Source organism: Suncus etruscus, chromosome 7 (genome assembly GCF_024139225.1).
Source record: "Suncus etruscus isolate mSunEtr1 chromosome 7, mSunEtr1.pri.cur, whole genome shotgun sequence".
In the NCBI taxonomy this organism is placed as follows: domain Eukaryota; kingdom Metazoa; phylum Chordata; class Mammalia; order Eulipotyphla; family Soricidae; genus Suncus; species Suncus etruscus.
Genome location: NC_064854.1, coordinates 20,382,740 through 20,409,721, shown reverse-complemented (window position 1 = coordinate 20,409,721; position 26,982 = coordinate 20,382,740). Strand labels below are relative to the sequence as shown.

At 48.4% G+C, this 26,982-nt stretch overlaps 1 protein-coding gene across 1 annotated transcript; it reads right to left on the bottom strand.

Moving 5' to 3' along the window:
• Positions 1 to 358: 358 nt before the first annotated feature.
• OPTN (optineurin) lies at positions 359 to 26,982 on the bottom strand. The gene is made up of 13 exons (XM_049777083.1): positions 26,807 to 26,982; positions 25,326 to 25,528; positions 22,023 to 22,208; positions 13,656 to 13,729; positions 13,089 to 13,223; positions 11,020 to 11,122; positions 9,136 to 9,251; positions 7,649 to 7,798; positions 6,399 to 6,492; positions 4,687 to 4,845; positions 4,188 to 4,318; positions 2,961 to 3,040; positions 359 to 1,150 (listed from the first exon to the last, which is right to left on the bottom strand). Exons 1-13 carry the CDS (start codon positions 26,970 to 26,972, stop codon positions 1,032 to 1,034), a joined length of 1,716 nt encoding a protein of 571 aa, XP_049633040.1. The 5' UTR covers positions 26,973 to 26,982; the 3' UTR covers positions 359 to 1,031.

Below are 26,982 nucleotides of genomic sequence, written 5' to 3'. Positions count from 1 at the left end.
TACTCTTGGTAAACTGTAGCTTTCCAAAGGGGACAGCGCCTGCATATTTCCCTTATTGCTGCCACGTGTTCCTCTCTAGGGAAGCAACTGCTAGTGTTTTTTGGGAAGTGGGAAAAAGTACACCTGGCAGTGGTCAGGACTTACCTCTGGAGTGGCTTGGGGGAACATATGGGTTGCTGGTGATCGAGCCCATGTCGACTGCATACAAGGCCCTCCACTGTACTATTGCTCTAGCCCTTGAATCACTCATATTTATTGCATATATTTATAACTCAAAAAAAAAAAAAAGCAAGTCTGGAAGGCTGTTAAGCTTGCATCAAGCTCAATATAGAAAGACGCCAATCAAATGTGAACAATGTGAAAGATCCTAAGCCAAATTTTATTCTGCAACAACTATTTTCTGTAATTATGAATATACAGTCTGACCCAGGAAGAAAATAAGAACAGCCTTTTCAGGATTAATAAACTATATACTGTACACAAGTCTATACATCAGCAGCACAAACAAAGAGCCAAAGTCCTCTGATACTGGCTGGCTGTGTGAGCTCCTTCTACTTGCAGCATCTCTCACTCCAGCTGTCCCACCCACAACTGCAGCTTCCAGTGCCCTTAGGAGAGCACAACATGGTGGTGACACAACACAATCACAACATAAACACAGGACATACATCCTACTGGATCTGCCTTGAACAGACAAAGACAATTGACATATAAAATAATGCTTGATATATTCTTGATTCCATCTGCCACCACTTCATTTCACCTGCCTCCTGAAGAGGTATTTAAAGCGCATGTGCAGCTGAGTCCACCTGGTGCTCTGGAGTCTGTCCCCGGATGGCTTGTTCCTGAGTCCCAGTGTGGACAGGTCACTGTGTATATAGCCACAGAAGCTAACAGTGAGTTTATTGACAGTAGATGGAAATCCACACAAACATATCAAACACACTTTTCCTTTCTTCTAAAACAAACATTGTTAGAGTGAAACACGTATCATACACAGAACTCTGGGAGGAAAGCATGGGTGGGCCCCACTAGATGATGCAGTCCATCACGTGGATCTGCAGCGTGTCTATGTCGGGGAGAACCTCTCCACACTTTGGGCATGAGTGGATAGTCAGCTGTGGTGGCTGCCAGTTTCGGTCCTCAGCTCCTGCAGAGACACGGAGGAAAGCATCAGGCTACCCACTCCAGGCTGGTCTGGGAGTCCATGGTTATTACCACACGCTCAACCTGTACCTCACTCAATTCTGGAACCAATGCCCAGTGGATGCCCTGCTGGGATGGGGTGTGCAGTGCTGGAATGAAGTCTGGAGGAAGCCATCTTTAACAGTACTGTAAGTCACAGTACCCTAATAGGAAAAGATCACAGAAAAGAGGGACCAGAGGGATAGTATGGAGGTAGGGCATTTGCCTTGCATGCAGGTTCAAATCCCGGCATCCCATATGATGATCCCGAGCCTGCAGGAGCGATTTCTGAGTGTAGAGCCAGGAGTGACACAAAGAAAAGATCACAGGAAAGAGACAGGAGTGGACTGGAGGTGCCCAAGTGAAGAACATAGGTAAGGACACATAGGAGCCAAGCCAGGGTCAGGGTGCTGGGACCTGACTACGGGCTGAAACTCCAGGGTACTCCCGGAAAGGATGGGCCAAGTACCCCCATCAACACCATCCCCACCCTGTCACTGGAAAACCCAGCAACCTCTGCCACATCTTCCTGGCAGAAAAATGGCTGGCTCCTCCAACAAGCTCCAAAAGAAATTAATGGGTGCCAATATTTCCCAGATGTCTTGTCTGATCCTGGCTGATCCCTCTGTGGAATTCTCAGAAAGGGGGCACATTCCCTTTTCTGCATGAACTACAGCAACTGGGGACCACATCCTCCACCCTCTAGCTCCATGACTTAATGTAAGCAAACTAACAAGCCGTCAAATATGTTCCAAATCTATAGAACCTGAACCAGGGAGCCAAAAGTTGCTATGCAACACTCTGGAATGTCATAATAGAGTCAGCCCAATAGGATCACAGCAAATCTGAAGGGAAAGTTCCATAAAAATCTCCCAAGCTCTATGAGTCTAAAAAGTAACATAGAAGGCTCAACTAGCATCAACCACAGCCCAGTAAATCCTTAGACAATAGAACAATCATTTCAAACTGACCTGAGTTGATATAACTTTTCTTTTTTTTTTTTTGGATCACACCCAGCAGTGTTCAGGGGATATTCCTGGCTCTACACTCAGAAATTGTTCTTGGCAGGCTCAGGGGACCATATGGGATGCCGGGATTTGAACCACCGTCCTTCTGCATGCAAGGCAAACACCTTGCCTCCATGCTATCTCTCCGGCCCTGATTTAAGTTTTGATGATTTCATTTGCCTTTCTTTGTTGTAACAAACAATATGAAGGAAATTTGTGCCTGCAAGGGAGCAGGCTAGGGTGGTGGGTGAGAGATTTGGGACACTGGTGGTGGGACTGACGTTAGAATGTTGAGTGCTAGAGCAGGAGAGATAGCACAGCAGTGTTTTCCTTGCAAGCAGCCGATCCAGGACCTAAGGTGGTTGGTTTGAATCCCGGCGTCTCATATGGTGTTCCCCCCCACCCCCCAGGCCTGCCAGGAGCTATTTCTGAGCGGACAGCCAGGAGTAACCCCTGAGCACCTCTGGGTGTGACCCAAAAACCAAAAAAAAAAAAAAAAAAAAAAAAAAAAAAGAATGTTGAGTGCCTGAAACAACTGTATTATGAATAACTTGGTAAAATCATGGTGTTATAATAAAAAATTGTAAAAAGGAAAACAGTTTAGCATTGACCAGCCAAGCTGCAAGTGTGAAGGGAGACCTGCATGTGCCCTGAGGAGTGTGTGGGGAGGTTGGGGAAGGAAGGCCAAGCAGAGCCAATGTGGTAGTGAGCTAGATCGAGAGCCTTTTCCAGGGTCTTCCCCACAGGACGCACGCACAGGCAACTCACCTCTCTGCACCAGGTAGGCCTGTGGTTCCGAGTCGCTGGTTCTGGCCCCATGGCGGCTCTGCATCTCCATCAGGGTCTGCCTGCAGCATGGAGAGTGACACTGAGATCGGGAGGGGGGTGCCCAGCCCAGAAGCGTGGGGAGAGCAAAGCTTCAGAAAAACCAACATGAGACTCATCTGAACTTAATTTTGTTGTTGTTGTTGTTATTATTATTATTATTATTATTATTATTATTATTTTTATGTTTTGGGCCTTACTGAGCTATGCTCAGAACTTAACCCTGGCTCTGTGCTCAGGGATGATGCCTGGAGGAGCTCAGAGGGCTATACTGTGGTGCTGGGATTTAGATCTGGGCCAGCATGTGAAAGGCAAGTGCCCTACCCATTATACTATCTCTTCAGCCCCTAACTTTATTTTTATACATAATTGGACACCATAGAGTTAAAAGTAAATACGGTTATGGGGCTAGAGTGACAGACAATAGGGAGGGCACTTGCATGTGACTAACCCACACTCAATTCCTAGCATCTCATATGGGGTCCTGAGCTTACCAGAATTGAGTCATGAGTAGTCAGGAGTAAGCTCTAAGAAATGCAGAGTGTGGTCCAAAACTCTTAAGAAACAATAATTAGAAAAGTTTCAGGGACCAGAGAGATAGCATGGAGGTAAGGCAAAGTTTGGCCTTTCATGAAGAAGGAAAGTGGTTCGAATTCTGGCATCCCATATGGTCCCCTGTGCCTGCCAGGGGCGATTTCTGAGCATAGAGCCAGGAATAACCTCTGAGCGCTGCCGGGTGTAACCAAAACAAAAAAAAAAGTTTCAAAGCCTTGGGATTACTTTCTTGATAATGGCAGGACTTCACATCGGACATAGTAGCATAATTTTGCAAAATTATGTGTCTAAAGGCAAAAATTTGGTCCAGTTCTCAGAGACAACCAAGCCTCATTGTGAGCCAAGCGGACTGATGTGGACTCTGTCAGTCTGGGGGTTCAGAGGGTGCCTCCACCTCCAACTGAGGAACAATTACATTTCTTGCTACAATGGAGCCACATGCAGCAGTGCTTGGGGATGCCAGGCCTAACCTGCCAGCGTGTGCAGGCTTCAATGTGTAAGGCATGAACCCTATTCTGGAGCCCTCTCAGCAGCCCTTGGGGAGACATTGTAGTCTGGGTTGCCCTTGCCCTGCCAGCTTGTGCCAGTCCTATTCTCCAAATCTGCTCCCCTTACCTGCTGCTGTCCTCAAAGGTATCGTTCTCTTTCAGCAGAAGGGCCAGCTGCAAAGCCAGCTGCTCCTTCTCTTCGTGAATCTTCTCTCTTGCAGCCCTTTCAGCATGAAAGTCCGAACAGTAAACCTCCATCTATCATGTGATGAGAGACAGACAGAGACAGAGACACCAGCTCATGACTGCTCCAAGATTCAGACATCTGGTCCTTTTCTGGCCACTCTTACCCAGCTACCCTCAGCAGGCAAACAGTTTGAGCACACCTTACCCCTCAGGGCATAAGGCCAACCCCAATTTATCCCCCAACACCTTGAAGCCCTTTCAAGCTCAGGAATAGCCCTGAACACTGCTAGATGTGGCCCATTCTCCATGCTGCACAAACAGAAAATCAAGCACACTAAAAGCCAAATACACTGAAGACACAGAGACTCAAGCACCATTGCTTTCCCCCAGGATATTGTGGCACAGGATGGGTCCCTCTCCCCCACATCCAAGGGCCCCACCTGAGCCCGGAGCACGCCCATGGTCTCCAGGCTCTCCTCCTGACGGGCGATGGTCTGCTTCATCTCATCCATCTGCAGCTGTTTGGTGGCCAAGGCCTTCTCCGCCAACTCCAGCTTCTCCTGCAGCTCCTGAACCACCACCTTCTCCACCTTTTCTGACTGCAAAAGACATGCGTGGTCCAGAAATGGCTGGGAGCATCTGAGTCTGACAAACTCATAGGTTTGTTTTCTTTCTTAAACTCTAAATAGTTCTGTTAGCTCATGCAGAAAACCATATTCCTTTACATCATGGCATGCAAAGAATGTCCTAGTTGATTCATGTGTAAAATCCACTTTGATCACTTTTTAAAAATCTACTCAGGGGGCCGGAGTGATAGTACAGGAAGGGCTATTGCCTTATATGTTGCCTTATATGTGCCAGGTTTGATCCCCAGTATTCGACAGGTATCCTGAATCTGCCAGGAGTAATATTTTTTCTGGGCTACATTCAGTGATGCTCAGGGGTTACTCATGGCTAACTGCTCAGAAATCACTTTTGGCTTGGGGGACCATATGGGACTCCGGGGGATCAAACAATGATCTGTCATAGGCTAGTGCCAGCAAGGCAGATGCCTTACCGCTCCATGCCACCGCTCCGGCCTCTGCCAGGAGTAATTTATGATCCAGGAGTAATCACTGAGCATTGCCATGTGTGACCCAAGACCCCCCAATACACTCAGGGGGCATCCCATATGGTCTCCTGAACACTGCATACTCCTGAGTACTATTGGGTGTGACTCCAAAACAAAACAAAAAATTCCCTCAAATAAGAGGAAAAATAACAAACCCCATTCTCAGTGAAATAACTTGCCAATAATAGCCATTTCTTTCCTTTTTTGGGGGGAGAGGGGCTACACCTGACGGCACTCAGAAATTGCTCCTGGCAGGTTTGAAGGACCATATTGGATGCTGGGAATCGAGTCCAGGTCTGTCCTGGGTCAGGCACGTGCAAGGCAAATGCCCTACCACTGTACTATCTCTGGCTCCAATGATGGTCATTTCTTCACTCATATCACTTTATAAAGTCAGGGTGAAAGAAGAATCATGCTTAAATCTGAAAATTCCCTAACTAGGAGCTGAGAGAAACAGGGAACAGTGAGAATCAAGAGCACAATAATGACAGGCGCTCAGAGAGTTTCCAGGCTCAAACATCCACAGCCCTTCCTCATCTTCGATCTTCCAGGTGTAGTAGATGAAGTATGAGATGGCCCAAGGACACAGCCCAATGCTTGTGTTCTTTCCTCTGTCATGGAAGCCTGGTGAACTTTTCTCTCCATTTGGCTGCTGAGCCCATTTGTTGTCCCTACACACTGCCTGGCCTGTTCGTGATCATATTCTGATAAGATCATGGTTTCAGCTGCCAGAGGAAGAAAGTTACCAACTCCATGCAGTAAAGGGCCCAGTGCTTTCTCACCTTGTGCTTCCTGCACAGAAGCCCAAGGCCCATCCTCCTGTACCCCTGCATCTCCTGCAAACTATCAGCTCCTGACTGTAATATGGATGCCCCTGAGCCCATAGACAAGCACATATTGGTGGACCGACTGTTGAGGACTAACTGCATAAGGTCAAATGCAGACCAGGTGCTCTGTACTGGAGGCTTGGTTGGATGGGAGTGGCAATGACCTTCCCTCAATACTTCTTTCCTCCTCAAACCCTCGACCTTCTTTTAGTACCTCTTTTCTCCTCAGCTCCTCAATCGTTTTCAGTGCCTGGTTGTACTCCTGAATCAGGTTGCTGTGTGCCATCTGTAGAGCCGTCAGTTTGGACCTTTGGATCAGAAACATACTCTGAGGAGACACGGAACCTTTGTCTTATCACCCAAACTCTTCCCAAATACTCAAGTAGAAAAATCTTCTCTCCTAGTACTGCTTCAACCCACTGCCATTAACATTTTTTCACTCTTAAAGCAAATTATCTCCACCTCCTCCAAAATCATATAGATTATAATTTTCAAAAGTTAAAAAAGAAAAAAGTCTCTATTTTTTGGGGGCCACACCCAGTGATGTTCAGGGGTTACTCCTGGCTATGCACTCAGAAATTGCTCCTAACTTGGGGGACCATATGGGATGCCAGGGGATCGAACCTAGACTAGTGTGTGCAAGGCAGGTGCTCTACCACTTGTGCAACCATTCTGGCCCAAAATGTCTCTATTATATATATATATACACATATATATATATATTTTTTTTATTTTATTTTATTTTTTTTTGGTTTTTGGGTCACACCTGGAAGTGCTCAGGGGTTACTCCTGGCTCTACACTCAGAAATTGCTCCTGGCAGGGGACCATATGGGATGCCGGGATTTGAACCACGGTCCTTTTACATGCAAGGCAAACACCCTACCTCCATGCTATTTCTTCAACTCCTATATACTTACTTTAGTAAGTATAATTCCTTGAGGCATACATGGATCTGACTTATTGCTTTGGCAGGCAGGTTGTTGCAGAATTTGGCTCAAACCCTGCCACTGTTTCCACAGGTGCTGGTTACCTTTTCCCACACCACTCTGGTTATGTTATTTGCCCCCAAGAGTTCCAGCACTGTTCTTTGCTTTGTATCTGCAAGCACATCTTTTTGCCCAGGTAAAACTCAGTTTCATCCTGAACATAAGTACCTTCAATTTGAAGAAAAGCTGTATGTTGTCAAGTTCCAGGGACCCTGTTTATAGCCACAAAAATGTTTTTTTGGGGGGGATGGGGATGAATAGCTTTGGATCACAATCTTCCAGTCATGTCTATATTTAATAAGTTCAGGTTTCCATGAGATTCCAAGACAGTGGAAAGAGAATTCCTATCTCCTGTGAAAGGTCGCCTAGTACTACTTCCAATCGGACCAGAGAACTTTCCAGAGTGACTCTGAGAAACCATAATCCCCTCTTTGCACAAGAGCTGCTCCCCTTAGTCAATGGCGGCCTCCTACTCACTTTTCATCTTCTGTTTTGGCTTGCTCCATTTTGATTTCCGATCGCATGCTTTCCACCTGGAGCTCTAACTTTTGGTTCTTATAGATGAGCTCTTGCTTTTCATTTAGCTCTGATGGGCTTGCAGAGTTTTTCCTCTCCAGGGCCTGACATCTAGGAAAGATCACATTTTCAGGAGGATAACCAATGCTCTGGTCCTTAGTGGTTTTTCAAACAAATCCCCAGAGCTGTGAAGGTGAGAAGCTGTGAGCTGCATTTCTAGTACACTATGGCACACAGAACACCATTTTGTATCCTTGCTTCTCTCCCAGACAAGGCTGTGTTTCTGGAACTTGTGCCTAACCATGACAGACATTAATGACCAAAGCTCCCCCCACACTGGGTAATATCTGAGGAATTATGCAAATCTATTTTTGATATTTAGACAGACCAAGACTGTAAGGTATTAAAGGAGCTGCTTCTATAGCTATCAATGCATTTCTTTAATAATTAAAAATATTCTGTTATTTAAAAAATTCTGTTATACTCAAAGATAAGACTCCTTTTCTTTTTTTTTGGGTGGGGGTCATATCCAGCAATATTTAAGGATCATACCTGGCAGGGCTCAGGGGACCATATGGGTGCTGGGGATTGAACCAGGGTTGGTCATGTGCAAAGCAAGTACTTTGTCTGCTGTGCTATTGCTCTGGCCCCCTCAAACACTTCTGGCAAAGAAAGCGAGAAGTGTAGTGAGACCTGAGTCTCCTTAAAGATCAAAAAGAGGAAAAGGTATGAGGGGAGAGAGCAACTCAAAAGGAGAACTCAGGGGTTGGTTGGGGCAGTGGTCCTGACTGTAGGGACCCCTCACCCTCACAATTCTGAGAGTGAGCACATTCAAAAAAGGGACTTTTAACATAGCAATAGCAAACATCAATGATAGAGGCCAGAGCAATAATACAGCCAGGAGAGGGTACTTGCCTTGTAGGCAGCCAACAGGTTTGATCCCCCAAATCCCATCAGGAGTGATCCCTGAGTGCAGAGCCAGGAGTAAAATTTGAGCACAGCAGGTATGGCCCCAAAGTCCAAACACAAAACAGCAAACTCCCTCCAAAAAGCCAATGATAGACACTGATGATGAGCTAAGAAACAACTGCCTTTACCGGCATTATAATGAAACCAGAGTTAGGATGTAAAGTGACTAAACCGGGCACAGCAGGATGGCAAAACTACTCTGAACAAGAGTTTTCAGCCTGGGTCTCTGACTAAAGTGCTCATTTTAGGGGTCTGCTGGACCAGATACCCCTGCAGGTCTAAAGCAGGCACTCACAGAGCAGTCAGGGCAGAGTTACTGTGTCCTGTTCACCTGTTAGCCTGTATATCTGACTGGTGTTAGAGTTTCCCAAGTCAATTTTTAACTAGGCCTCTGGTCTTCTCCACCAGCAGCACAGCGACAATACTAGGTCCTGAGGGGGGGACATAAGAGGAGGACAGAATTCTGCACTCAGTCTTACTTTTCCTGCAGCCGCTTCTTCATGAGCTCTGCTTCGCTGAGTTTTGTGTGAGCCTCCTGAAGCTCCTTAAATAGGTTTGTCACCTGCAGACTCAACGTTTCCACTTCGCTCCCCACCTGTCACACCAGAAATTCCAAACACTCAGAGTCAATTCCCCACATAGACGGCAAATCTCTGGGAGAACACAGCATGGCCACAAGCAATCGAGGAAGGCCGCAGAATTAGTAAAACTGGGGTCGTCACATTGCCCCAAATAGCCAACAGGAAAACCCATGCTTGGGGGCACAGTCCTATTTCCTGGAGTGCTAAGTAGTCCCCTGGGAAGCAAGTGTGGCATCGCCCTTATCCCCGTAACCCAGCCTTGACCACTGTCATGGGAGTCAAGTTCACAGCTCCTGGCCTCCTAATGTTTCTCATTGACTCAACTATTTTCCCTTTACTGCCGGTCCTCTTGGCCATTCTAGAATTTTCTTTGGTGAGTTTTGGAAGTATCATAAATTCCCCATAATTAGTAACTGATTTCTTTTTTTTTTTTTTTTTTTTTTTTTTTTTTTTTTTTTTTTTTTTTTGGTTTTTGGGCCACACCCGGTAACGCTCAGGGGTTACTCCTGGCTATGCGCTCAGAAGTCGCTCCTGGCTTGGGGGACCATATGGGACGCCGGGGGATCGAACCGCGGTCCGTCTCCTAGGCTAGCGCAGGTAAGGCAGGCACCTTACCTCCAGCGCCACCGCCCGGCCCCTAGTAGTAACTGATTTCTTTAGGCTACAAGGTACTATAGTTTGCTGGCGATTTCTTCATTTCAGTTTTGGGGGGACACACCCATAGGTACTCAGGGCTTACTCCTGGATCTATACTCAGGGATCACTCTTGGTAGGCTCAGGTGACCATATGTGGTGCTGGAGCTGGAACCCAGCAGCAACATGCAAGGCAAACATCCTATCAGCTGTGCTATTGTTCCAACCCAGAGTACCATTAAATTTAAAACACTGAAGATCATTTAGAAACAAAAGAGTCAGAGATATAATACAGAAGAGACCCCGCCCCCCAAAAAACCTTAGGGGACTCAGTCTCGAACAGGGTGCATCACAGGCATATCCTGCACAGTTCCTTAATTCACAGATTCACCCAAGAATTTCCTGTGCACGCCTCTGGGGAGGTGAGGGACTCTGGGGATTCTTCTAACCCCAGGGCCAAGTCACCTCCCCTCAGCTCCAGGCTGTCTTTCAGGTTCTGGAACTAGTGTCTAAATAGAGGAGAAATACTGAGTAGCTCACAGGAACCTCTTTGATTCCCTGTTTTATTCCAGCCAGAGGAGAGCTAGGACCAAGCGCTCTGAATTCTGCCTCCAGTTTCTGGGGATATTTGCAAAGGTCCTTGCTCCAAAGTAGAGAAAAAAATGCCCCCCATTTTTTTTAAGGTAGAAAGAAAATACCTTTCTTATTTAGTGAGTCTCTTTTGAACTAGGAGAGAAATTATTCCAGAACAAGGGGAACACTTCCCTATTACTTCAAGGATAAAGAATTCATCTCAGCACAATTTATATGGAATGAAATTCTTTTTTTTTTTTTTTTTTTGGTTTTTGGGCCACACCCAGCGTTGCTCAGGGGTTACTCCTGGCTGTCTGCTCAGAAATAGTTCCTGGCAGGCACAGGGAACCATATGGGACACTGGGATTCGAACCAACCACCTTTGGTCCTGGATCGGCTGCTTGAAAGGCAAACGCCGCTGTGCTATCTCTCTGGGCCCGGAATGAAATTCTAGCTGGACAAAGAATTAGGAAAGAAACAAGACACTGAACTGTTTTGTGTTTCTAAAGTAAAGAGCACATCTCAGACCCACACTGAGTGGCTACACCCCACTTATCCCTTGGACTCAGCACTCACACTCTCTGGGCTCTTGTCTTCTTCTTTCTCTTGCGCTATACTCCCCTCTGTCTGGGTCTCGGTCTCAGCATGATCACTGGCTTGTTTTTCAAAATAGGAAATTCTGAAAAATTACAGAAGATGTAAATGTTACTTCCCCTGGTATGGACCCAGGGACTGTTTATCAGATGCATCAGAATAAAAGACATTAAATTTTTTGTTTGTTGGTTTTGGTTTTGGTTTTGGTTTTGGGTCACACCCAGCAGGTTCAGGGGTTACTCTTCGCTCTGCACTCAGAAATCACTCCTGGAAGGGTTGGGGGACAATATGGGGTTCTGGGATTGAACCTGGGTGAGTGTGTGCAAGGCAAATGTCCCCTACCCCTCTCTGTGCTATAGTTCCAGCCCCAAGACAGGAAACTCATTCTTACTGACAAATCCCGCCTCCTTTCATGGGACTAATGTACAGAAACTATTCACAAATGTGTGTATATGTTGTTCAATGACTGTCCCTTTACAATAATTTGTCAGGAAGGGAAAGACTTTTGCTCTGGAGTCACATCTCAGTCTAAGAGGCTCTGGCTCCAGCAATAGTGCTAGCCAGGTGCTGCTGGGTATACCTATTTACAAGTCCTTGAAACCACACAGCAATATTCTTGTGTGTGTGTGTGTGTGTGTGTTCTGGGGCTTAGGAATCACCAATCTGCACTTAGGAATCACTCCTGCTGGGTATACCTATTTACAAGTCCTTGAAACCACACAGCAATATTCTTGTGTGTGTGTGTGTGTGTGTGTGTGTGTGTGTGTGTGTGTGTGTTCTGGGGCTTAGGAATCACCAATCTGCACTTAGGAATGAGGGAACTATATGAGATGCAGGGGGTCAAGAATTTCTAGTTGGGGCCGGAGAGGTGGCGCTAGAGGTAAGGTGTCTGCTAAACAAGGAAGGACCGCAGTTCGATTCCCGGAGTCCCATATGGTCCCCCCAAGCCAGGGGCGATTTCTGAGCGCTTAGCCCTGAGCATCAAACAGGTGTGGCCTAAAAAAAACCAAAAAAACAAAAATAAAAAAATAAAAGAATTTGTAGTTGTTGGAGTCAGAGCAACAGTGGGAAGAGCTTGCCTTGTACATGACCAACCCTGGTTCAATTCCTCAGACATAGGAAGGTGGGAGGGAGGGAAAAAGGAAGAAAGAAGAAAAGAGGATAAGAAATATGGTCTAGTAACTGACTAGAAGTGTGTCATTTCCTCAAAGTGGTAAATACAGAATTATCATATGATTTATCAATTCTACCCCTGAGGTCTGTTATCCCAGAGAACTAAAAAGATAAGTCTACATAAAAAAATTGCATGAGTATTCAGAGCAAACATTTTCATAATAGTCTCCAAAGTTGGGGCCGGAGTGGTAGTCCAGCAGTAGGGTGTTTGCCTTGCATGCAGCTAACCCAGGATGGATGCGGGTTCGAACCCCAATATCCCATATGGTGCCCTGAGCCAGAAGTGATTTCTGAGCGCAGAGCCAGGAGTAACTAACCCTGGAGCACTGCCCGGCGTGGCCCCCTAAAAACAAATAGTCTCTAAAGTGGGACCAGTCCTGGTGCGCACCATCTGTTCACCAGCATTCATGCAAAGTCACCATTTGAATAAAGAAAAATCAGTTATACAATGGAATATTACCCATCAACCCCCAAAATAAGGAACTGATATAGCCATACTGTGGAATGGAACTCCCAAACATAGGGTAAGTCAAAATCTGAAGCACAAGTATTCTGTGCATTCTATGATTCCATTTACATGGAATGTCTGACACGTGGCTCTAAAGCTATTTCCCAGAAAGTAGGTCACCTAGAAAATTGGCCTAAGGGAAAGGGGAAGAATGACCCAAGAATATGGAATTAGGGCTTAATGAGTACTGTTGGGTTTCTTTATAGGGGCAAAAATGATCTAAAATCATAATATATTTCAGAGTTACAAAAATCCTGTGACAATCCAAAGACCAATTGCAATGTTCATTTGAATTGTGTGGTATCTTAACCGTATCTCCATAAAGTTGTTAAAAAATAATATGCACGTTTGGCAAGCGATCATGGCTGACCTTTCATTGGCTTCCTTGAGCGAAGTTTCAAGTTTCTCCACCTTCTGGTTCCCTTCTCTCAGACAGAGGAGGAGCTGACTCACAGTTAATTCCTCAGATTCTGCATAATTTCTGGGTCCTTCAACTGATATACTCCTACATTAAGAGAGGCTAAAGGTTAAAAGGTTTCATTAAGGAAAAAAAGTCTACATCTAAGTTTAGAGCAACTCAATATATCAAAAAACAATTTTGTTTTGTTTTGGTGTTTTTTTTTTTTTTTTGGGGGGGGGGCCACACCTGGCTGTACAAAGGGCTAACTCCTGGCTCTGCACTCAGGAAACACACCTGGCAGGCCTCAGAGAAGGGTGATGGATGATTGAACTTGGGTTGTCTGCATGCAAGGTAAATGCCCTCCCCACTGTTCTTGACTCTATCTCCTGCCAGTCTGTGCTAAAATATAAAATAGTACTCAAAACAAACATAAGTTTGAGAGTATAAGTGACTCTTTCATCCTCTTGAGTCCCTCCCAGTGGTAATAGGAGCCTCAGCTTGTCTCTCCCTCCACCAGTTAAGACCTGCTACACCTACGTGTCCATTGAATCCACTCCGGGTGGTCCTGGGTTCGGCTTCAGGTCTTTCGTGGCCACATCATCGCCCCCTTCCTGGAAAGGTAGAAAATAATTTATTTAATACTGCATATCTCCATGTTGTTTGTCTGGGGGTCAGGGAGTCCTCCTGTCTCTATGCTCAGTGATCAGTCCTGGTGGGTCTGGACGACCACATTCAGTGCTCGGCATAAAACCAGGGTTGGCTAAGTGTAAGGGAGGCCTCTTATCCACAGTTCTGTCTCTGTGCCCAAGATAGATTCTTGATTAAAAGAGAAAAAAAAAAAAACGCAGACTTTGACACAGATTGCCTGAGGATGTTAGATTTAGTCTCAGAACTATTTCTCTCCTCACTCACCTATTGGCAGGATTATAACTATCCAGGCCAAGGTGAAGGTTGGCCTTGGTGCCCCATGAACATGAAAGTTGATCTTGTCTGGCCTGCCAAGCCCGTTCTTTTCTAGGTCTGGGTCACACAGAACTAGTGAAAATGCAACCAGCAGCTTCCTGGGAGCCGGGAGTCAGGCAGGAGGAGGTTTGGCAGGCCCACGCCATGCCGGTGGCCTGCTTGGCCAGGCCTAGGGGGGGTGCGGGATTTGGGTAACCCCAGCACCCCTCTGCCGCCTTGCTCCAGATCTCCAGGGCTTCCCCGGGCCACACCCCTGGGCAAGCCGGTGAGTTGGGTCCCTTGGTGGAGCTTGAAGGACCCTAGGCCTTCCCCCACTATCCATGCGGCTCCTTAGGGAGGGTCTGGGTGGGGCTCTGAACTTCTGTTCTCCCAGCTTCTTGAAGGATCTCTCCTTCCTGGGAGCCGGGAGTCAGGCAGGAGGAGGTTTGGCAGGCCCACGCCATGCCGGTGGCCTGCTTGGCCAGGCCTAGTGGGGGTGCGGGATTTGGGTAACCCCAGCACCCCTCTGCCGCCTTGCTCCAGATCTCCAGGGCTTCCCCGGGCCACACCCCTGGGCAAGCCGGTGAGTTGGGTCCCTTGGTGGAGCTTGAAGTCCCTAGGCCTTCCCCCACTAACCATGCGGCTCCTTAGGGAGGGTCTGGGTGGGGCTCTGAACTTCTGTTCTCCCAGCTTCTTGAAGGATCTCTCCTTCCTGGGAGCCGGGAGTCAGGCAGGAGGAGGTTTGGCAGGCCCACGCCATGCCGGAGGCCTGCTTGGCCAGGCCTAGGGGGGGTGCAGGATTTGGGTAACCCCAGCACCCCTCTGCCGCCTTGCTCCAGATCTCCAGGGCTTCCCCGGGCCACACCCCTGGGCAAGCCGGTGAGTTGGGTCCCTTGGTGGAGCTTGAAGGACCCTAGGCCTTCCCCCACTAACCATGCGGCTCCTTAGGGAGGGTCTGGGTGGGGCTCTGAACTTCTGTTCTCCCAGCTTCTTGAAGGATCTCTCCTTCCTGGGAGCCGGGAGTCAGGCAGGAGGAGGTTTGGCAGGCCCACGCCATGCCGGAGGCCTGCTTGGCCAGGCCTAGGGGGGGGTGCAGGATTTGGGTAACCCCAGCACCCCTCTGCCGCCTTGCTCCAGATCTCCAGGGCTTCCCCGGGCCACACCCCTGGGCAAGCCGGTGAGTTGGGTCCCTTGGTGGAGCTTGAAGGACCCTAGGCCTTCCCCCACTATCCATGCGGCTCCTTAGGGAGGGTCTGGGTGGGGCTCTGAACTTCTGTTCTCCCAGCTTCTTGAAGGATCTCTCCTTTCTGGGAGCCGGGAGTCAGGCAGGAGGAGGTTTGGCAGGCCCACGCCATGCCGGAGGCCTGCTTGGCCAGGCCTAGGGGGGGTGCAGGATTTGGGTAACCCCAGCACCCCTCTGCCGCCTTGCTCCAGATCTCCAGGGCTTCCCCGGGCCACACCCCTGGGCAAGCCTGTGAGTTGGGTCCCTTGGTGGAGCTTGAAGGACCCTAGGCCTTCCCCCACTATCCATGCGGCTCCTTAGGGAGGGTCTGGGTGGGGCTCTGAACTTCTGTTCTCCCAGCTTCTTGAAGGATCTCTCCTTCCTGGGAGCCGGGAGTCAGGCAGGAGGAGGTTTGGCAGGCCCACGCCATGCCGGAGGCCTGCTTGGCCAGGCCTAGGGGGGGTGCGGGATTTGGGTAACCCCAGCACCCCTCTGCCGCCTTGCTCCAGATCTCCAGGGCTTCCCCGGGCCACACCCCTGGGCAAGCCGGTGAGTTGGGTCCCTTGGTGGAGCTTGAAGGACCCTAGGCCTTCCCCCACTATCCATGCGGCTCCTTAGGGAGGGTCTGGGTGGGGCTCTGAACTTCTGTTCTCCCAGCTTCTTGAAGGATCTCTCCTTCCTGGGAGCCGGGAGTCAGGCAGGAGGAGGTTTGGCAGGCCCACGCCATGCCGGAGGCCTGCTTGGCCAGGCCTAGGGGGGGTGCGGGATTTGGGTAACCCCAGCACCCCTCTGCCGCCTTGCTCCAGATCTCCAGGGCTTCCCCGGGCCACACCCCTGGGCAAGCCGGTGAGTTGGGTCCCTTGGTGGAGCTTGAAGGACCCTAGGCCTTCCCCCACTATCCATGCGGCTCCTTAGGGAGGGTCTGGGTGGGGCTCTGAACTTCTGTTCTCCCAGCTTCTTGAAGGATCTCTCCTTCCTGGGAGCCGGGAGTCAGGCAGGAGGAGGTTTGGCAGGCCCACGCCATGCCGGAGGCCTGCTTGGCCAGGCCTAGGGGGGGGTGCGGGATTTGGGTAACCCCAGCACCCCTCTGCCGCCTTGCTCCAGATCTCCAGGGCTTCCCCGGGCCACACCCCTGGGCAAGCCGGTGAGTTGGGTCCCTTGGTGGAGCTTGAAGGACCCTAGGCCTTCCCCCACTATCCATGCGGCTCCTTAGGGAGGGTCTGGGTGGGGCTCTGAACTTCTGTTCTCCCAGCTTCTTGAAGGATCTCTCCTTCCTGGGAGCCGGGAGTCAGGCAGGAGGAGGTTTGGCAGGCCCACGCCATGCCGGAGGCCTGCTTGGCCAGGCCTAGGGGGGGTGCGGGATTTGGGTAACCCCAGCACCCCTCTGCCGCCTTGCTCCAGATCTCCAGGGCTTCCCCGGGCCACACCCCTGGGCAAGCCGGTGAGTTGGGTCCCTTGGTGGAGCTTGAAGGACCCTAGGCCTTCCCCCACTATCCATGCGGCTCCTTAGGGAGGGTCTGGGTGGGGCTCTGAACTTCTGTTCTCCCAGCTTCTTGAAGGATCTCTCCTTCCTGGGAGCCGGGAGTCAGGCAGGAGGAGGTTTGGCAGGCCCACGCCATGCCGGAGGCCTGCTTGGCCAGGCCTAGGGGGGGGTGCGGGATTTGGGTAACCCCAGCACCCCTCTGCCGCCTTGCTCCAGATCTCCAGGGCTTCCCCGGGCCACACCCCTGGGCAAGCCGGTGAGTTGGGTCCCTTGGTGGAGCTTGAAGGACCCTAGGCCTTCCCCCACTATCCATGCGGCTCCTTAGGGAGGGTCTGGGTGGGGCTCTGAACTTCTGTTCTCCCAGCTTCTTGAAGGATCTCTCCTTCCTGGGAGCCGGGAGTCAGGCAGGAGGAGGTTTGGCAGGCCCACGCCATGCCGGAGGCCTGCTTGGCCAGGCCTAGGGGGGGTGCGGGATTTGGGTAACCCCAGCACCCCTCTGCCGCCTTGCTCCAGATCTCCAGGGCTTCCCCGGGCCACACCCCTGGGCAAGCCGGTGAGTTGGGTCCCTTGGTGGAGCTTGAAGGACCCTAGGCCTTCCCCCACTATCCATGCGGCTCCTTAGGGAGGGTCTGGGTGGGGCTCTGAACTTCTGTTCTCCCAGCTTCTTGAAGGATCTCTCCTTCCTGGGAGCCGGGAGTCAGGCAGGAGGAGGTTTGGCTGGCACTGGTAATCTCTGTCCAGTCTACATTTTCAAAATCGCGCGGGGGCTATTGCCCCCGCGCGCACAAGAAACATTAATAGTACTCTCACAAGAAACATTACTAGTACTCACTATCATTGAATTATGTTTTTATGTATGCAGAATGTCCATTTTGTACTCTGCCCTTTTGCATACCCCTTCATAAGTTCATATTTCTCTTTAACTTCTTTAACTCCTATCATCATTACTCCTTTTTTACCCTTTCTAACTTAAGTACTCTTGAGTCCTAATTCACAGACCAAAGTGGTGCCCTAGAGTTAACACCCACACAACTATTTTAAAAGGCATAAAAAAGGACACATATCTTTTCAACATTTTATGCGTGTTTTCTTTGACGGCTATAACTTTTGCTAAATACTTTCTTATACAGTGATGATCCCCCCCATTTTTTTTTATCTTCTCTTTGTGAACTGCTCAATATGGAATTTGGTGTGAAAGAATCCCTCAGTTTAATACTTATGTTTGAACCAAGTCATGGGTCTTGTTGGAAATGTTCTTATGCCCCCATATATCTGATAGCACCACGTGGCTTTATATCTTGTTTGCGTAGGCACACTGACATGGGAAAATACTATACATACCAATAAGTTCTTATCTAATAGAAAGGGGAACACACAAATCTTGTAGTACAATGAGACCTTACACCCTGAACATTGACATAAAGACCTGGCACAGGCCTCAGAAGAATGGACATTCTCCATTTACCCCTTGATCTACAGAAGACATTTACAAAACATCCAAGGTTGTATATAACATCACCCGGAGGCATTCCTGTACCAGGGACGACCCTACAGCTGCTCTGACATCGATCTACTCAAAAGAGACATCCCTTAGCACTGAGAAGACAACAAGAACAATGACCTGTTTACTGGACAGGGCTTGCTGTATTGCCCATTTATGGTGAGGTTTGTCTATAACATCACCTGGAAGCAATCCTCTACCACGGAAGACCCTACCACTGCTCAGACATCGTCCTGCTCAAAAGAGACTTCCTTTAACACTGAGAAGACTTAACAACAACAACAACCTGCTTATAGGACAGGGCTTCCTGCATTCCCCTTTCATGGTGAAGTGAATCGAGAAGGCACTCCTCATCATGACTTCAATGTAGGACATGCAGATTCCAGAATCTTTAATACAGAAACATGAGACCAACAACAGAGACTCTGTGATAAGTGTGTTGGCGCTACGGACAATGTCTTGGAGCGAACGATAACTTTCCTGAGGCCTAGAGCTGGTCTTATGCCAGGAAACTTCAGGGGTAGGATCTCTTTGTATTTAGGCCAAGGCTATTCCTTTCCATGCCTCTCATATTTTGGTGGGCCTATGCAAACAACAATTGCCACTCTAACACCGTTTTTACTGTGCTCCTTTGACTCTAATCCTTAAAACACACCCACTTAAAATTTGAGGTTAACTTAAGCTAATATGCATGTACATGGAAATGTAAAAAACACTATGCCTCTAATGTTTAAGGAGTTATGTAAGCTTGATGGCTTTAGATTGCCTTGTGTGCTGTTAAGAAATATTATAATGTGCTACAATCTGGGGACTTGAGGGAAAAAGTAATTGCACATGGATTCTGTTTTATTTATCTTAACTTTTTTTGGTGAAAATTCAAAGTTAAGATATCAGCAAGGGGGACTTCTTCTGATAATTATGTTATGGGTGATTGTCCTTCCACTGTAACTTTACCTTATCCTCTTTCTTTGCATCTTTTGTTCTCATAATTCATAATAAAAAATTATAAAAAAAAAAAAAAAAAAAAAAAAAAAAGAAAATGCAACCAGCAGCCTCCAAGTCTGAAACAGAGACAGTTTTCTGTGGGAGCAGCTCATGGGCCACAAAGCTGGCTCCTCTTCAAAACTCAGACTCATTTTGGATCAGTTCAGTACCCAGAAGTCCAATAGACAAAAAAGATATCATTCTGTTCCCCATGCTGAAGGGGAAGTCTATGCCAGACATAGAGCACAGGTTTGAGAGCCTTTGGACCAGGTGCTCTTTCTAAAGCTGCCAGTGCTGACCAGTTTACAGAAGCCTGCAGCAAACACGTTCACGCTATAAATACCTGTTAGCTATTCTTCCAAGGGACAAAGTTCCTGTCTGTGTGCTCTGCAGGAAGATGCTCGCTCGTTTGGAAACTCTTGATATGCTCTGTGGGCTGCCTGCCTGGATCTTATCAGTTATTTGCAGAAGGTGAAAGCTCCTGGTCTCACAAGGGCTGGGCTGGCCTAGTGTACTTTGAAACTAGTATTTTCAGTCTCTTGATTTTGGCCTCTACATGTCAAGGATAATGTCTCTGGGGCTGGGATGATCATTTCCTCCTGGATTCCTCTGTGCAGCCAAAGAAAAGTGAAGGAAGGCATACCGATGTTTCTTTTTTCTTTCTTCCTTTATTTTTTTTTTTTTTGGCCACACCAAGAGATGCTCAGGGGCTGGTTTAACACTCAGCCTGGAAGACCATTATGGGGTATCAGGGTCCTGCCCACTGTACCACCTCTCCAGCCCCAAAACCATTATTTCTGACCCATTTGAATAAAGTGCTCCCTACCTCAGCCCCCACATTCTCCGAGTGCATTTTTTTCTTTGAGAGACACTCCATACGATTCCTCAAGCACCAGTAGGAGTAATTCCTGAGCACAGAGCCAGGAGGAACCCCTGAGCACCACCAAGTGTGGCCCCAAGTAACAAACAAAAAAAGAAAAACTTGCGCAGAGAGAATGATAGTGTGTGCTAGAGGGGTCTTCACCAGGCTTCTCTGGGGTTCAGTGCCCTGCACATGCAGACCCTCAGTCTTGTGTTAGCACCCTAAGTGCTCCTTATGTAGGGGCACTACATCTGTGGGAAGGGAGAAGCCAAGCGATCCTCTGCTCCCACTCTCCCTTGTTTCCCATGATTTGATAAGAGCAGGGTTTGGGGGTTGGTATATGGCCCTACCTGACAATGGACAGGAGCCACCCCCAGCTTGGGCTCTGGGGTCATATTCAGGTGCCATATATGAAAACGGGGCCTCCAGCAGGCAAGGCACATGCTGAGAAGATTCCTGCTGGCTTTTTTCAGGGCACTCCTGAAGGTCTTATTAGCCAGACACTAACGAATGATTTCAGTCTTTTGCTATGAATGTCTCATGGCCTTCTTTATAAACACTATCATGTCTCTGGACTCTGACAATCTAGTGTATGTTGCTTTTAAAACCAGTGCCCAAGAAGAGAGGGAGCTCAACACTCTTCTGAGCACAGGCTTTTTATGCTGTGTGATGGCCTGGGTTAGCTTTCTGGCACCACATGATCCTCTGAGCACCTCTTAAAGCACTGGTGTGGTCCCAAAACTAAAAATTGACTCACTGTCATTTTTTGTTGTTGTTGTTGTTTTGTGGTTTTTGGGTCACAACTGGTAGTGCTCAGGGATTACTCCTGGCTCCACACTCAGAAATTGTTCATGGCAGGCACGGGGGACCATATGGGATGCCGGGATTTGAACTGATGACCTTCTGCATGAAAGACAAACACCTTATCTCCATGCTCTCTCTCCGGCCCTCTGTTAACCATTTGTAATAACTTTCTTTTAGGCTTTCCCCCGCTTGGGGTGTATGTGTGGAAGCCAGCAGGCAGATAGGGAAGAGACCCCGACCCCCATGAATTCTTGAGATGTAAAAAAACTGAGAGACAGGATTAGGAGGAGTGACTTCATCACATATAAGAGTCTCTCCTGCTCCAGTGCAGGCCCCAAGAAGATTGGATAGAAGACTGGATGTCCCTACCAGGAGAAGCTCCAGCAGGAATAGAGGCAGGGAAAGGAACATCAAAGACCTTTCCTCTGGTAATCTCCCTAGCAACAGAATTCTGCCTAGGTAGAAAGTCCCATGTGGGGCAGGTGAGGAGAAGCCCTATAAAGGCTAACTTAGAACAAAGGAGGGCACACAGGTGTTTCCTGGGCCCATGATGCCCAGCATATGTTGTCTGCATCCCCCTCCTGAGTCCTGTGGACTTTTCAACTTTCATGCTAGGCTGTGGACGGGAGCTCTCTCCACCTTTGGCAAAAGAAGCTCACGCTTTCTCTTGAGCAAGTCACTATTACTCTCTCTTATCCTCTCCCTTCCCTTCTCCTCAGTACCTCAAATAAAACCTGATTTTTTTTTATTTCACTGTTTGTCTCCCCTGAAATTATTTTTGTGAGGGAAGGCGAGGGGCCCACAAGTCTGGAATAAGACCTAGTACTGTCTCTGCTTTCCTTGCCAGAGCAGGGGCCCACAGTCCTGAGTCTCCTGGCGAGCCAAGTACCCAGGGAGCAAAGATGGGTAGAGAGAAAGTGTCAGATTCTTTCCTGGGACTGCTGCCTCTCTCCCCCCACTCCACATAAATCACTGGGGGACCCCCAATGGCATCCTTAGTAACTACCCAGGTGATAACTTTTTGGCATTTGCTCAGAAACAAGAGTGAAGTGGTGCACCAGAGCCCTGAGCCCCAACTCATATGCCAGAAGCCTTGACTGACTCACCATCATCCTGATCTCCACGAAGGAGTCCTCGGAGGTGCCACAGCCAGCGCTGATCTGCAGCTGCAACTCAGACACAATGCCCAGTAGATCGGCTTTCTCTGCCTGCAGCCGGATCACCTGTGTCCGCAGCTGCTCCACTTCAGGCTCCACATCAGCTTTGAGCACCTTGGGGTCCCGGGAGGGGTCCTGAAAGTGATGGAGAGAGGGCAAACCAGATTAATGAGGTCCAGGGAACTGGACCTCACATTTGAACCTTGTAGTAGAGCCTTACAGAGTTTATAGTCCTTAAGCTTTATATCCTTATAGTTAAGCTTCTTCTTGGCAATTTCTTTTGATCTAGCATTTGAGATAGAAATTTTTATACTTGTTTATTGTGCTTAAGTGAAAAGGGGAGTAACCTCAAGGCCAGAAAGACCATCTTAGCAGAAAAGAAGTAGGTAGGTAGGTAGTTAGAGAGAAACCCCTTCCCCACAAAAAAGTATACTGCTACAGCATCGCCTGGATCCTAAACCAGTCCAAAGTGCAGAAAACCTTTGAGACAAAAGATCCAAAGCAGGCACCTAGAAGACCATTGAGAAGCAGAATGCAGCCCCAATCAGGGTGGCCAAGGTAATATCAAAGGAAGGTCATCAGCAGCTCCACACCCTCCCCAAGGAGGGTTGCTCTTTGGTTTAATTAGATAGACTAACTTGTCAGAGGTTAAAGTATACCTCCACAGTTCCTGGATGTGTGGACTTTCCTATCTAAGAGCCATTTAGATTTCCATTTGGAGAAATGGCCCTCACAACAATACAGAGCAATTTCCAGCTCCAGACTGTAAGAAACGAGCTGAGGGGCGCGGGAGGCAGGGATCATCTCCCACACTGGGCAGAACCAACGAATCAGCTGTGGCTTTTGTAGAAAACATGTACCAGGTGTGGTTTAAGACCATTTCTAGGCTGGTGAGCTTCAGGTCAGGCTGCTCAGGGCAGTCTCTCATCAGGCTGCTATTTCCCAGGTACTTTCTGGGTGACTGAGGTGGAGATGGATGGAGAGGAAAGGGGGAAGGCTGGATTCCCCTATCTCCACTTTACAAAAGCTACCTCACTGGCGGGGTAGGGGAGGCTACTTCTACTGGTGAGTCTTGTCTCTGACAACTGAAGTTTCCAGTTTCAGAAAACAAATACCAGTGTATAGAACTATCACTAAGAAAATAAAGAATGACCACAATTCAGCCCAGGATCTTTATCTTTCCCTCCCAGTGGACATCCCTCCCCATCCCCCAACTAGTTTAGGCCAGGATAGTAATGGCAAAGCATCAAGCAGGACCTGGGTTTTTCAGGACACACACCCCCCCACACCCCTTGTCTGTATGTGAGTGAGAAAGGCCTTTGAATGCATGACACCTAAAGACCTAAGGTAGGACACACACACACACACACACACACACACACACACACACACACCCTTGTCTGCAATGTGTGAAAGGCCTATGAATGGATGACACCTAAAGACCTAAGGTAGGACATACTCAAAATTTGAAGGGCAGGTATTAACCATCCCCACCCCACTCCCAATCCCTCTAATTCATGGAGAGGAGAGTAGTTCCTGTGACCATGGAGTTAGGTGGCTGAGGAATAGTCAGCAGTGTCCCTGGGGGCACCGAATCTTTTAAACCAGGAATACTGAGTGTAAAAGAAGAAAACAATAAAGAAAAGGTATTGTTTAACCTAGAATGTGAAAGAAAGGCTGGGCAGACAAGACCCAGTCCTACTTGGGACTCTTTGTTCTCTCTAGGCCTCCCCGGGGGTATTTCTGGGGTGAATTTTTGTAAACCACTTTTGGCAATTAAAGACTTGTTTTCATTGCTGTGGGAACTGGACATGTGCCTGGGCATCCTGCAGGGCTGGGTGCTGGATTGAACTGGGGCTTCACTGGTGTCTGAGGTCCAGAGAAATAGGGGCAAATGAGCCAGGCAGGTTTAATATCCTTCTCTGAACTCTGAGATGATTCTCCTGTGCTGGGCCATGAACCTCCAGTGAGAATACCTGCATCTCTCAGACTTTCCTCAGAACTCTGTCATTTTGCTTCCTAGACTGGACTTTCCAGGCCTGCTCTCTGCTCTCCACCCAACTCCACTGCAAGCTCCTCACCCCCGGCTCTTCATGGGCTCTATATTCCTGTGGGCCTGCATGCTATCGGATGGCTTTGTCTTGCACTTCCTGAAATCTGCATGGGTTGTGGCCCTTTTGCCACTCCCGAAGGAAAATAATTATCTATGAGTAAGGAACCTTTGCACAGCCACCTGGGACTCAGTTATACTAAGATCTATCCTGAGGCAGTGATAACCATTCCAGGTGAGAAGGCAGAACTACTCATACCTTAGTCTGTCCCAGGCCTCCCTAGAGCAGTGGTTTCCAGCCTTATACCTGCTAACTAGCACTGGGCCACAACCTAGCCTGAAATACGAGGCCTTGAGGAGGCATGAGGTGAGGGGGTACCCTGCAGGAAGAGCCACAAAGATAGGCCTGAGGAAGGCAGGTTGGGGACCTTGAGGGTTCTAGCAAGGCTAGATAGAAGCTGAGGATATCCACTCCTCAAATCTCAATGTTTCAAGAAGCAATGTTGTGGATGAGGCCACACACAGAAGGCATGGCATCCCATATCCGAAGTCTCCCAAATACCACCAGGAGTGATTCCTGAGCCAGGAGTAACCCCTAAGCACTGCAGGGTGTGGCCCCCAAACAAACAATTGTAAGATGTGAAGTGATGAATCTTATACTGAGAGAATAAAAATATCAATAACAGGAAGCCAAAGTGATAGCACTACGCATAGGGCACTTGCTTGTGCCAACCCAGGTTCAATCCCCAGCATCCCATATGGTTCCCCAAGTTTACCAGGAGTGATTCCTGAGTGCAGAGCCACCCTGAGAACTACTGGGGATGGCCTGATCCCCCTATAATTAATGTAACTTATATAAAAAATGAATATAATATCTAAGGTAACTTATATCAAAGACATAAATTACAAAGAATACATGCATATTCCAAGGCCTTTCTGAACTCAGTAATTAATATAAAATACTGATGCATAGTCAGGGTGCCTTTATTATAGTCAATACAGTCGAAGCTTTACCTTCACGGAGATCATACATGGTCTTATTATAGCCACCAATCTTCTTAGCGAGATCATATCTTTCAAGGTATTACCAAACATCAGTCTAGCCCAAACCATGAAGGGTCCCAATCTAGAGTCTAGACAAATAAGATTCAATCTACCAAAGGAATCAACAAAATCCAAGCATAATTGATGGGTCCGCTTACCTCCAATGATCTTTCAGTTCTCCCTTTCAGTTTTCTAATTTCTTCCTTCAAATTCTCATTTTCTTGACTCAGAGCCAGTAAGCGCTCTTTGGCTTCTCTATACTGGCTCTCAAAGAAGAGCCGCTCCTCTTTCTGTTTCTCTGTCCAGGCAGAGAGCTCCTCGAACCGTCCTTTCATGGCTTGGTTATTCAGCTTCATGGCTTCTGTCAGGGGCAGAGAGAAAGGGTCACTTGCCAGTGCACAATGTGTCACTAAGCACATCAGATCTTGCCACAGATTGTTTCCTCCTCACGTTCCTCTAAAACTAAAGCTGCCAAGCTTGGCCTAGGCCTGAGGGCGGAAGGAAGGGCATCTTGCTCCCAGCATGAGCAGGGAAATGTCATTTTTAGTTCTTCAAAGTCTCCAGAAAACACGATTGATTAGGGGAACCTAGACTCGCACACAGAGATCTAGAGTTCAACTTTGGCCCTGTCTGGAACGCTGGCTTTTTACCTGACAAATTTACAGTCACAACTGATCTGGCCCCTGGGGTTCTTGTCAGGACAAAGGTGTGTGCAAGACTCCATAGTAGCCCAGATAAAGATGAAAGAATGAGGCCAGGTGGCTTCCACCAGAGAGGGCCTGTCCTAGTCCCCAAACTACACACCTTAGAGCAGTCTGGGTTTTAGTCTTTGATTTTGATGTTTTTGTGGGTTATTTTTTTGGGGGCACATCCAGCAACACTCAGGGGTTTATTACTCCTGGCGCTGCTCAGGGGACATCATATGGGGTACAGGGATAGAACCTAGGGCAGCCATATGCAAGGCAAGCACCTTACCTGCTGTCCATTTCTTTCTCTGGCCCCCATGGTTTGTTTTCTTTTCCTTCCTTCCTTCCTTCCTTCCTTCCTTCCTTCCTTCCTTCCTTCCTTCCTTCCTTCCTTCCTTCCTTCCTCCTCCTCCCTCCCTCCCCTCCCTCCCCTCCCTCCCCTCCCTCCCTCCCTCCTCCTCCCTCCCTGCCTTCCCTCCTTTCTTCCGTCTCTCCCTCCTTCCCTCCTTCTCTCCCTCCCTCCCCCCGTCCCCCCCCCCCGCCCTCCTGCCCTCCTTCCTTTTTTTTTTTTTTTTTTTTGGGTCACACCCGGCAGTGCTCAGGGGTTACTCCTGGCTCCATGCTCAGACATTACTCCTGGCAGGCTCAGGGAACCATATAGGATGCCAAATTTGAACCAATGACCTTCTGCATGAAAGGCAAATGCCTTACCTCCATGCTATCTCTCCAGCCCCGGTTTTCTTTCTTAGCCCCAGAAAGTCCTTCTAAGGATTTTTTTTAGAGGGGAAGGGAGAATGGGCTAAATGTTTTAAGGCTATTTCCTTGTAAGACACTGCCTGTACTGTGAATCAGCCATGGAGATGGCTTGGTCTCCACAGGGTAAAGCTGTGTACTCTTGCCCCCCACCTCCCCAGAAACAGAGAGCCAGGGGGGCTGCGTCCTCAACTGCTCACCTTTCAGCTGATGATTCTCCGTCAGCAGCTCCTTCAACTGCTGCAGCAACTGCTCAGGTGTGAACGTGGCCAGGTTGGGGTGAGCCAGGTTGGGGGGTCCATTTCCGGTGGCCTCACTGGGGCTGTCCCCCTTTTCAGCCAGGCAACCAAGTGGTTGGTGGGACATGGTGGGACAG